This window comes from Nannospalax galili, unplaced genomic scaffold (assembly GCF_000622305.1).
Source record: "Nannospalax galili isolate Female #2095 unplaced genomic scaffold, S.galili_v1.0 scaffold606, whole genome shotgun sequence".
NCBI lineage: Eukaryota > Metazoa > Chordata > Mammalia > Rodentia > Spalacidae > Nannospalax > Nannospalax galili.
The window spans coordinates 372574-385712 of NW_008355477.1; the positions used below are offsets into that span (position 1 = coordinate 372574).

At 44.2% G+C, this 13139-nt stretch overlaps 1 protein-coding gene across 8 annotated transcripts in view; it reads left to right on the forward strand.

Annotated features, from left to right (window-relative positions):
* The window catches only part of Gpm6b (glycoprotein M6B), a 172099-nt gene that overhangs the window by 153480 nt on the left and 5480 nt on the right, over window positions 1–13139 (forward strand). For all 8 annotated transcript variants that reach the window (XM_008852883.3, XM_008852884.3, XM_008852879.2 and 5 more), the window contains 3 exons: window positions 2331–2487; window positions 8755–8926; window positions 12200–12273. In XM_008852883.3, the coding sequence (XP_008851105.1) occupies window positions 2331–2487; window positions 8755–8926; window positions 12200–12273 (403 nt within the window). The remainder of the gene's footprint in view (window positions 1–2330; window positions 2488–8754; window positions 8927–12199; window positions 12274–13139) is intronic.

Here is a 13139-nt window from a genome sequence, read left to right on the forward strand (position 1 = left end):
AAAGTCCATGAGACAGCAAAAAACAAAAGGCCAAGAATGTGGTGGGCTCTCACTTGCACATGGCAAGGTGTTCACACTCCACACAGTAGTGGTAGATGTGGAGGCCTGTGACAAGGTGACAGGTTGGCGAGGTAGAACATCTCATCAGAGAGTTAGTATTGTTCCCAAGTAATGGTTATCTGCCAGTGTTCTCACAGGAAATGACTCCCTGGAATGGAAGGAGCCGCTGGGGAGAACTTACTCCAAGTATAAATCTATAGGAAACGTATTTCCACATTAATTCTTCTGGTAGGAGAACAAAACCCAGGGTATCCTCCAAAAGAGGTGGCTCTGGAAATTTAGCCTCAATTCTCTGTCTCCCCACTCTAGAATATTTCTCAGTGGAAGCTCACCAGCATTCAAGCATGGTCTCATTAACTACAAGTCCAGCTGAGACATACTTCCTTCCCGAGAACAGCTTCCCCTTGCCTCATTCATTCTGCCCTTTTGTTTTAATGGTTTCAGTGTTTATGTGCTGTGATTGTAGGAAACCTCTCCATCAGAGTAGAAAAGGCATCAATGAATGTTTATGGAATAGTAATGAAAATGCTTTTTGTTTTTTTGTTTGTTTGTTGAGATGGGGGTCTCACTCTGTAGCTCTGCCTTCCAAGTGCTGGGATTGCAGGCATGCACTATACCATACCCAGCAAAAAATCACATGTTCTAATCTGTTTACAATTGACATCCAAAGAAATGATGGGTGGGCTATAAGGAGGTACCAAACACTGCAAGTATACTGGAAGAAATGCATACAGGGGGCTCAGTGGTTAAGAGCACTGGCTGCTCTTACAGAAGACCAGGGTTCTGTTCCCAGCACCCCCATGGTGGCTCACAACTATCTGTGACTATGGGATCTAATGCCCCCTTCTGGACTCCACAGGCACCTGCTTTCACATGGTACACATACATACACCTAGGCCCACAAATTTTTAAAAACATATATATATATATATATATATATATATCTTTAAAAATAGCAAATAGAAGCTGGAGAGATGGCTCAAGTGGTTAAGAGCCCTTACAAAAGACCAGGGTATGAATTCCAGCACCCACATAGTGGCTAACAACCATCCATAACTCCAGTTCCAGAGAATCTGAAACCCTCTTCTGACCTCTGTGGGCATTGCACAACATGGGTGCACTTACATACATGCAGGCAATATATTCATACACATAAAAAATAATAAAATACATTTCAACATAGAAAATATATGTATTACAGAAGGCTGGGGATGTAGCTCATTTGGTAAAGCATTTGCAAAATGTATGAAGCCCTGGGTTGGATCCCCAGTACTACATAAACTGGGCATGGTGGCACACAACTGTAAGCCCAGCACTCAGAAAGGGAGAGGCAGGAGGATCAGAAGTTCAAGGTTATCCTCAGTTACACAGCAAGTTCAAGCCTGGATACATGATGCCATGTCTTAAAAATATAAAGATGCACAGATATGTCCAGAAATGAAATAGCAGAATGAAACTAGAAAAGGTTTATTAACTTAGCTAGAGATCTTAATCTATGGTTCTCAAACTTCCAAGAAACTTCAAAATATGCATCACTGAAAAACAGATAAGTTCATCTCTAGGGGAGTGTTATCCAGGTACCAGTATTTTCTGAAACTATCCAGGTGATTTCGCTGGGAAGCCAAAGCCCACAGATCTGTCATTTGGGTGTCTGGAAGCTTTCAAAGGTCAAGCTTAGTTGTGAATGAACTTTCTGTATTTGCATGTACTCAACATCCTATGACTTGTATAATAAGGATCTCAGTGCAAAACTCATCTGCCCGTGTTTCTCCTTAAAGACACCCGTGGTTTGACAGGTGTTTTATCAGAATTGTATCAACCACCAAGCTTGGTTGGGAAGCATTTTTATCTGTTGGAGAAAGCATGGTGTCTGTTGAACCGGGGTTCAGATGCTGACTCTGGCACTCTGTATCTTTGGATGGGTGACTTAACTCCTCATTGTCTGTGCTCCATGCCAAATGGAGAGTCTTAATGTTCACTACACAAGACTTGGGTAAGTAGAAACACACTACAAGTGGGCCCTGCCTGTGATCAGAGGAAAATTGCTTCCTGCTTGAGAGGGTCGCCCACCTTGCCCACAAGCCCACCATGAAAGGAAGGTCCAGGCTGCTGGGGTGGGCAGAGATGTCCTCTTACGCCTACTCTAGGAGGCTGCTGTGGCCATAAGAGATGGCATAGTAATGTCACCTCACATCCTCTCCAGAGTCTGAGAATACAGTGTTCACTACGCAGTGACTCTAACGTTTCAAGATCTCTTCTTCTTTTCATAGGATTCAACTGATGCAGTATGTCATCTATGGAATTGCGTCCTTTTTCTTCTTGTATGGCATCATTCTGTTGGCAGAAGGTTTTTATACCACAAGTGCAGTGAAAGAGCTGCACGGTGAGTTTAAAACAACCGCCTGTGGCCGATGCATCAGTGGAATGGTGAGTATAGAATTCATGTTCAGCCCAAGCCATGTGTGAGTGTTTCTCTATTCTTAATGAAAACTGTTAGCTGTTCATGGAAACTCCATGACACGAATATCACTCTTACCAACATAGAGTTAGGAATTTGAAAACCTTCACATTACTGAAAAATTAAAATCTGCAGCTGGTCGTAGTCTAGAGGAAGACATCTTAGCAAGACAGAGTTAGTGGGGGCTGGAGATATGGCTCAGTGGTTAAGAGCACTGGCTGCTCTTGCAGAGGACCCGGGTTCGATTCTCAGCACCCACATGGTGGCTATGAACTGTCCTTACCTCCAGTTCCAGGGGGTTCCGATGCCCTCTCCTGACCTCCGTGGCATTGCATGCCACAATGCACTCACATACATGCAGGCGATACATGCATACAAATAAAATAAAAATAATAATTTTTTTTAAAAGACAGTTAAAAAGTGCTCCATCACAAAAGACATATCAGGCGTGCGTGCATGCAAGGTGTATGTGTGTGTGTGTGCAGCACTGGTGATCAAATGTGTACATGCCTGTACATGGTAGGCAAGTGCTGCACCACCGAGCTATACTCAGGCCCTTGTACATATTTTGAATTTATGATGGCATAGCCTTATTAAAATGTTGCGCAGAGTGCTGGATATTGTGGCACACGGAGAATGATTAGGCATAAAGAAAACATTTGAGTCTGAGAAAAGCAGTAATGGTGTGGGCCCTCCCAGGAAGGGAACATCTACACTCGGGCTAGGCTGAGGACTTCCTGGCGTGTACAGCAGTGAGTAAGCCTCACTGCTAAGCAGAGGAGGATGCTACCAGGATGTAGTTTGACTTCCAGCACTAGGAAAATCCACAGGTCACAACACTCCTCTTGAAAGAGGCATGCTGGTTGGGGTAGAATCCTTTGTGTTCTTGGTGACTTGATGGTTTGAGCCTAGGTATGAAGGGTATTATAGAGTATATGACATTGAGTTTCTCAAGGTAAATCTGGGGCTAGCAACATGGCTCAGTGGGTCAAAGTGCTCGCCACACAGACCTGACAACCCAAATTCAATCTCTGGAACCTATGGTGGAAGGATAGAACTGGCTCCCCAGGCTTTGACCACAAGTGGGCTATGACAACATCCATGCACCTGCGCGCACACACACACACACACACACACACACACACACACTTAAAAATTTTTAAATAGATCAAGGAAAATTTAATCTTGCCTTGGGCAGGTGTCACTATGCCTGGCAAGGACCCTCTGGGCCTGGAAAAGCCATGGGGTCCCAGGTAATCCCAGCTGTGTCTCAAGTTCAGCCTGGCCCTAGGTTTCTGTGTCCTTGGCTGTAAAGACTCGTGTGTGTGTGTGTGTGTGTGTGTGTGTGTGTGTGTGTGTGATGCAGATGGGAGCAAATGGCAGCAAGCCCAGGGACACTGCAGTGTGGAATCAGGGAGGGCTTTGGGCCAGGCGCAAGGAGAGGATCCTGGCTCACATGAGATCAGGGAAGAGAAGCCAGTGTGAACAGGGAATGGGGACACAGAAGAGAGGTGCATTCATGTAAGTAGGCTGAACAGGAAGGGGCTGGAGAAAGAAGGAAATGGCACTGCTTGACAGGAGGGATAAGGACCGCCTCAGGAAGGGCCTTGAATCCCAGGCTAAGAATGGTGATGGAAAACAAAGTAGGAAAATGACAGACTCCCAATCAATAATCATGAGATTTGGCCAGTCACCCAGTGGTATGGAAGATGAGTTTGAGAGAGTGAGGTTACAAGAGGCCATCTCAAGACTCAAGTGAGGGACTGTGGAAACGTAAACTGAGCTTCCAGAAAGGTAGTGGGAGAGGGGCTCTGGGTATTGCCATGGGGAGTGTGAATAAGAGAAGGAAATGAGTGACAGGTTCGGCTCGGATACTGTGCTGAGGAGCTGAGTGACATTAAGGCATGGTGAATTCTGGTGGATTCAATATGATCCATAGGGGCTTGATGCAGCCTTGAAGAAGCAGGTAGAGTTAGCCAGTATGGCTAAGTATAGGCTCGGGGCTGGGTCTCTGAGAACATGCTAGGCTGGGATGACTAGGAGCTGCATGTGAGCTCTAAGAGTGGTGGCTGTGAGCAAGTTCCTGCCAAAGTTTGTGGAGGGGAGTTCCTGAGGTATACCACCATCTGTTAGGTAGGTGCAAGAGAAGCTACCCTAGTGGGGAACTGAGGAAAAATGGCCAGTAAGAGGCAAGTAATTTCTGTAGAGTTCAGGAAAAAAGAAAATGGCCAATGAGATGCCCCCCAAAGGTCCAGATCATTTGCTGTAACCTCAAGTCCTGTCTGGAGGTCCTTCCTCCCTTGAATGGCCACCTCACAGTCATGGAAACTCACATCCTGAAGGTTATAGCAAGTGAGAGCTCAGGCAGAGTCTCTTCCCCAGGATCTGTGAAGATACCCAGGTAGCCCATTGCCTCACCCTACTTCCATTCTGCTGGTTCTGTCCAAGTGGCACCCCATTTGAACAGTTTTTACTCAGGTGCCTGCCTATTCTCTTGTAGTACTATCGTCCCACAGGACTGGTCAGGCTGCACTACTCTCACATCACTAAAATTCCTTCTCGGAGGCATAAACAACATTCACCCCCTCCTTCCTTGGTTCCTGCAACAAACTGAGGTACAGTTTCACCAAACTGCAGCCTAGGAAGTCAGTGAGTTTATTGTACTTACTTACAGGGCAATGGGTGAAGATTTACTACAGGAATGTGGGTGCTCCCCATCTAAGACCACACTGGAAACTTTTAAATGTGGCTGTGGGGAAGATGGTGAGAGGACCTCCCCTCTACTTCCTCAGTTTATATGCCCTTAGCCCCTCCCCCTCATGCTACTAGGGCTGACTGGTTGATTGGGAGGTGTAGCTGGCTCTCCCTACCTCTCCTTTCTTGTGGAGCATAACACATAACACTCAACTTAAGAAAAAGAACACAATCATTGCTAGGAAAATCAAAAGAATACATAAAAAGTGACACTTAGGGTTACTTCCAAAGACTGTGTTCATGCAAAGATGAAACTTACCACTCAGTTGCTGGGGAATTTCGGGTTTTGTTGACTTCAGTATCTGCCTCTGGATAGGATCCTCCTTACGCTTTAAATTTGTGTGAGTTTGTGTGGTTGTCAGTGTGTGCACACGTGCGTGTACATGCACTTGTGTGTAGGTGGGTGCATATGGGTGCAGACACGAGAGGTCACCAAAGGTCAATCTTCCTCGGAATCCATTCACTTTGTTTTTTGAGAAGGAGTTCTCACTGGAACTTGGGGATTTCTGATTAGACCACACTGGCTAGCTAGTGAGTTCCAGGATCCACCTGTCTTCCACCTCCCCAGCACATCGATTACAGGTGCGCGCCACCATGCCCCGCTTTTTATTTGGATGCTGGTGATGAAACTCAAGTCCTCAGGCTTACACAGCAAGGATTAATTTAATTGAGCCATCTCCCCAGGACTTTGACTTTAAAAATATATTTAAAAATATTTCTTTAGTGGGAGTCCCGGGGGGGGGGGTGGCGGTGATAGCGTGTTCCACAGAACGCATGTCATAGATGCAAGTGTGGAGGTCAGAGGAAACTGGAAGGAGTTAGTAGTCTCCTTCTGCAGTGTGGGTTCCAGGGATTGATTTTGGGTCATCATCAGGCTTGCCACAAGTGCCATCTTGTTGGCAACCTCATCTTGATTTTTAAGGTTAGATTCACAGGGCAAAACAGTGCAGGGTTGATGGCGCTGAAGCAGTATGCCAAGGAGAGGAAGTTGTGGGAGGTGGGGAGACAGTGAGCCCTGCTCCTGCTCAGAAGGCCTTGCTTTCCCATCCTTTGTGGGAGACAACCACCTTCAGGCAGCTCATCCATTGAGGAAGCAGATTTGAACACCAGATCCACAAGACGGGATCCTTCTCCACAGGCACTGGCCTGATTTCTGGGACACAATTCTTCATAGGAAGGGAAGGCTCTCCAAGGCCAAGAATCACCAGTCCCTTCTCAAGTCTCTGTGGTGTTATTAAAAGGACTGGGACATTTTCTGTGGATAGGAGAAGAAAAAGAAAACCTATTCTAGAGCAGCCAGCTTAGAAGCCCTGGAGAAGGAGAGGAGGTGAAATTCCTGACATGTGCTGCTTTGGATACTTTTTTAAATGCTGATGCTTCCGAAACTGTGAAAGTCCTTGAAAGAAAAGTGCAAACTACTTTGTATGTGCAGTTTCACAGGGTGACCAACAGGGAGGAGCAGTTTGAGCCCGAGCCTCCCTCTAATCAGGTACCTCCTGTAGTATAAAGTTGGGTGAGAGGGGCTTGGCAGCACAGGCTGTAATCCCAGTAAATGTGGGAGGCTGAGCCAGAAAGATGTCCATGATTTTGAGGTCAGTCTGAACTACATAGTCAGCTCCAGACTAGACTGGCCTTCAGCGTGAGACTCTGTCTCAAAAATAAAAAGTTAGGCAGAATCCTCAGGTCTTTAGTATTATCTTGAAAGAATAAGAACCAATGTAGAACTCCAAACCTGCTCACATCCCCTATAGGTGCACATTCTGGGAACGGAAATAGTGTGTGTTAAAGACAGCCTTTCAAAGCTCTCAGAGAAGAGGTAATCAAGGTAGGTTCTGAGGAAAGTCAAGAGTAGAGAATTCTATTCTTCCTGGAATCGGCCATAGCAATGTGTGGGGAAAAGCCAGGAAGCTTTGCCCTGAGCTACTTACTGGGTTGCTTGTAAAGCTGTGCTAAATGTTAGGGATGAAACAAAATAGAGAGAAACGAGAATTTGACCAGATTCATTGTGCGTTCCCCTTGTGTTGAGGACCATTTGAAACTTTTGGTAAAGGTTCAAGCATCTAGACTTTTTAGAAAGTTCACAAAATTAGGAAACTAGCAGAGTTCCTTTTGAGAGAAGGCTTCCTGTAGCAATTGCTATTTTTCCATACCTATGTGTAATGTCAAACAAAGGGAAGTGCTGAAAAATCAAGTTTTACGATTTGGTGACCTGCAAAGACATCCTGAGCGTATTCCATGTTTAGGAGAATGCTTGGAGTTTTCTGAACTGATGTTTAGAAAAAAATACTTCATAAACAGGGCTAAAAGTGCAGGCCTAAGATCACAGCTACTTGGGAGTTTAAGGTAGGATAATTGAAAATTCAAGGCCATTCTGAGCAACATAGTGAGATCCTATTTAAAAATAAAAATGTAGAAAGGGTGTATAGCTCAGTGGTAGAGTAGAGCATTTGCCCAGCATATACAGGGCCCTAGGTTCAATTCTCAGTACTAAATAGTTTTCAAAAAATGTTACCTCTCATGTGAGTCAACTAACTCACATTAGTTGAATGAGTAAGGTTACCTTTGACAGGTAGACCCAAGACCATTGGAGTCTCATGTCCTTGATGGTTAAAAGAGGGACCTTAGGGGCAGGAGAGATGGCTCTGTTGGGAGGACTTGAGTTTGATTCCCCAGAACTCATGTTAAAAAAAAAAAAGGGCATGATGACCCTTGTAATTCTAGCACTGGAAAGGTAGAGACAGGCAGATCTCTGAGGCTCACTAGCCACCTAGCCTAGCCTACTGGATGAGTTCCAAGACTGTGAGCCACATTGTGTCAAAAAAAAGAAAGAAAAAAAAGAAAAAGAAGAAAAGAAAAAGATAAAGAACAAGGGGCTGGAGAGATGGCTCAACCGTTAAGAGCACTGGCTGTGCAGTGGTTCAATTCCCAGCACCCACATGGCAGTTAACAACTGTCTGCAACTCCAGTTCTAGGGGAATCTGATAACCTTTTCTGACCCCCTCAGGCACTGCACAATATGGGTGCACTTACATATATGCCGGCATAACCCTCATACACATAAAATAAAAATAATAAATAAAATTTTAAGAAAATAAAACTGGCGGAACATTCCTAAGGAATGACACCCCAGGCTGTCCTCTGGCCTTTGTTTACACACACATACACACACACACACACACACACACAAACATGAACACACACCCCAAAAATAAGTGAATAAAGACCCAAGAAAGGCCCTGAGGTCTCTTCAGGCACTAGGGCACTACCACACTACATGCTTCATGCAGACCATGAAAACTCAGCTTTCCCTGATCCCTGTACTGTACTGATGTTTCTTTCTCACTTCCAAAGGCAGGTAGAGTCCCAGGAATGTATCCTGCATCTCACCGGTCCCATACTGGACCAAGAAATACAGTCCTTCCTCAGAGAGATGCACCTGCCCATTTCAGTGATGATTCTCCCTCCTCTCCCTTTCTGCCTAGTTCGTTTTCCTCACCTATGTGCTGGGAGTGGCCTGGCTGGGTGTGTTTGGCTTCTCTGCCGTGCCCGTGTTTATGTTCTACAACATATGGTCAACTTGTGAATTCATCAAGTCACCACAGACTAATGGGACCTCGGGTGTGGAGCAGATCTGCGTGGATGTCCGGCAATATGGTACTTTCTTGCAATCCCATCCCCATCACTTCTGTGTTTGCTTGTGCATATGCCTGGGTTGTAATTAGCACAAAAGCCTCTTCCTAAGCATCATGACCTGTTTCTTTTCTTTCATGAATAGTTTATTCTCTTCCCCTTGGTTTTCTGAATGCAAGCATTTCTGGGCCTTTGTACTTGCTGGAGGATGTTATTTGAGATTCAAAAAAACATTTTTTCCAATTAGGTATATAGTAAAGCTAAAAATGTTTTTTATAATTCAAAAACTACTTTATAACACAATTCAATCAAAAAAGACTTCTGAATAACCACTATAAAAATTTATATATTTCGATTTTTTCTTTTCAATTTTTCTTTTCTCCCCTCCCCCTCTTCTTGTTTTTCGTTTGTTTATTTTTGTCTCACTATGTAGTCCAAACTAGCTGGCCTTGAACTCACAATCCTGCTTCCACCTCCAGAGTGCTGGGGTCACAGGTGTGGGCTCCCATGCCCAGCTCTTTTCAGTTTTAAAAAATGACTTTTCATCTAAAACATTGCACATACAGTTAATTTGCACACCTGGCTCTTTAAAGCTAGTCTTTTAAAAAATGACCGTGGCACACGCCTTTAATCCCAGCATTTGGGAGGCAGAGGCAGGCAGATCTCTGTGAGTTCGAGGCCAGCCTGCTCTCCATAGTGAATCCAGGACAGCTGGGGCTACAGGGAGACCCTGTCTCAAAAAAACCAAAAAAAAAAAAAAAGACCACTCCACTCTAACTTATCTGTACTGAAAAACACAGCAGAAAATGCAGATGTATTTCAAAGTCCTTAGGATAGATTCTGGGAGAGCTGTCTTCAACTGTCAGAAACCAGCTCAAACATTTTTTCTAATGAATGGGAGTCTCATAACACGGTTCCTGGTTCCTGGAACCAGCCACAGAAGGAGCCATTGAGTCCTCCTGGCAATTAATTTGGAACTTGACTTTCTTGTTGAGGGAAAACCTTAACCTAAAGAGGGACTATAAATACTGCTTTTAGCTAGGATAGTAGGAAGTCTGTTCTTGTCAGAGAGAGCTAGGAAGGAAGAGAGCTTTTCATGAGAACTGAAGAAGGAATACCTGTCCTCCCAGAGTTCTGGATGGATGGAGACAGTGATTTCATTTTTATGTAGTTTTTCCCCCCATGGCTTATTCTCAACATCTTATAGCATAGCATGAAACTCACCTAAAACTGCCCACCAGACTGATTTCTTCTCACAAAGGCCAAGTCTTACAATAGATTTAATTTTTTAACTTTAATTTTTATTTTTAATTATGTATGTATGTGTGTGAGTGTGGGTGTGTATGCATGAGGGCAGTACCAATGGAAGCCAGAAGTGGGCGGTTGTGAGTGGCCTGACATGGGTGCTGGGACTCAGGTCTCTGGAAGAGCAGTACATGCTCTTAGCCAGTGTTTTTAAATCCTCATAAAGCTGGGCATGGTGGCACAGACCTATAATCACAGTATTCAGGAAGCTAAGGCAGGAAGACTGCCAGTTCCAGGCCTGGCCTGGGCTAAATAGCCCAACCTCACCTCAAAACAAAGAGTTTTCATATAGGACTATGCAAAAATAATTTCCACATTCCTTAAAAGAACTGTTTTACCACAGTAATTATCTTTTTACTTCCTCTATCTTTGCCCAGATAGTTATTCATGAGGTTACTTGTTGGAATTGAGAATTCCGCATTCTTCCAAGTCATATAGATTCACTCTTAGCCCATGTCAGAGATAGGAGGGAAGAAGGACTTAAGAAAGAATACTCCTTCCTTCCCTCCCCCGAGAAGTGTAAAATGTGCCGTGCCTAGTATTTAAGCATATGCCCATGCATTACAGAGGGAAAGAGCATCAACCCAAAGGGCAATTGTCACTGCATTGGGGACTCAAGAGCTAGAAAGATACCACAAACTGTGGTTGTCCCACCCTCTGTAATGAAGACCATTTGTGTTTTGCTTTTAAAAAAAACAAACTTCCAATTTGGGTCTGGAGAGATGACTCAGTGGTTGAGAGCACTGGCTGCTCTTGCAGAGGACCCAGGTTTGATTTCCAGCACCCAAATGGCAGCTAACAACAACAGTCCTTAACTCCAGTTCCAGGGACTCCAACACCCTTTTGTAACCTCCATGCGCATTGCACGACACAAGTGCAATTACATGCATGCAGGCAATACACTCACACACATAAAATAAAAATAATAAAATATTATTTTAAAACTTTCAATTTGATTTTCAATCCAACACAGACATACAAAATACAAATCCTGAATGTTCTTTTGAGTTCCAACTCCTTCAGTTTACCATGAATGTCTCTGAGTGGATACTGTCAAGTTTGTACCACTAACACAAAGCTTGAGTGGCCAGGACAGAGACTTTAATACTCACATGGAAATGGCCCCACCTAAGCACAGATACAATGCTCTATGAGCATTCTCTAGCAAGTGCTTAACAGCACTTAACAAATTCAATGCAGGGAAAACCTACTTCAAAAATGTGGGCCAGATGTGGTGGGGTACACCCTTAATCCTAGCATCTGAGAGGCAGAGACAGGAAGATATCTGAGTTCAAGGCCAACTTAGTCCACATAGCGAGTTCAAAACCAGTCAGGGCTACATAGTGAGCTCCTGCCTTTAAAAAAAATGGGGGCTGGAGAGATGTCTCGGTGGTGAAGAGCTCTGGCTGCTCTTGCAGAGGACCCAAGTTTGGCTCCCAGCACTCACATGGTGGCTAACAATTGTCCATAACTCCAGTTTCGGGGGAACCAACACCCTCTTCTGGCCTCCACAGGCATTGCACAACAAGAGGACACTTGCATATATACAGGCAAACACACACACACACACACACACACACACACACACACACACATAATGCTTGCAAATATCAAACTCCATTGAACAAAGCACAATCTGCAGGAGAAAAATGCCCAGCTATTGAAATCTCACACAGACTAGCTGACTTTGCTCTTGCCCTGTTACCCAAATAAAGCTTATTCTTTATTCCCCAATGCCTATTCTGCAGACAGCAGATATCTCAGTTGTGAAGAGAAACATAACTTACAATTATAACTGCTATCCAAAGTAAAAAAGGTCTACTAAAAACATGAGGCAGGCTGGGGTTGCAGCAAAGTAGCTGAGTGTGTGTTTAGCATGTGCAAAGCCCCTGAGTTCAATTCCCAGTCTCAAAACAAGAACCAAGTTAAACTAAGCCCAAACCACTATGCACTTTAGTTTTTACTCATGCTCTGTTCGGATTCACTTTGCAGGTATCATTCCTTGGAATGCTTTCCCAGGAAAAATATGTGGCTCCGCTTTAGAGAACATCTGCAACACAAATGAGGTAAACACGTCACAGTCCTGAGGGCTCACATGTATGATGGCTCCGGCTGAGAAAAAGGGGTTTTGCTGGAAAGAGAGCAAGAAAGATGCCTGAAGTGCTATGAGAGGAAGTTCTTTTGTGTAGACTGTTGAACTCTGTGTAACCATCACTAGTCATTTTTCACCTACAAAAAAAAAAATGGCCATTTCTATATGGTCCAGCCTGTTCAGTGAGGATCCTTAAGACCACATCTTTTCCTCCCTGCAACGATGTGTGATCCCAAACCTACAAATCTTAGAAACGATTTCTTTCTTTCCCCTTTGGGAATTTTTTTTTCAAAGTAGAACACTGGTCACAGTAAAATGGAAGTTAATTTCATTTTTTAAAATGTCCCCTGAATTTGTCCATATGTTAGATTTTTTTAATAAGAGGTCAGAGCTAATCATTTCTATTTCCAGAACAAGTTGTTATTGCCTTCGTTCTCTTTTGTCTTTAATTGGCAAGATACCCTAATACTATCTAAGCCTTAGAATATTCTTCAGCTGTGGGCTTACAGCTGTTTATGAAACAAAAGTCTCAATGCACTGGTGGGACATTGCATATTTAAGAAAACACTGATGTGTTTTTGGAAAGCACTGAGTTATAGAAATAATCCACCTCTACCCTATTTGACTTGTCAGTCTGTATAGCCATAACACAGATTGTTGGCTTAGAGCTGAGCCTCCTCACCTTCGCTGCACGTTGCAGCCGTCGGGAGTACAGTGTATGCATGGCTGAGGCTCAGGCTCTTGGTGTTCAGATGTGATTGGCCTAGGGTGCAGGCTGGGCACCAGAAAGGTTTGAAGCTACTCCAGTGGCTCCAATGTTCAGCGGGGGGGGGGGGGCCT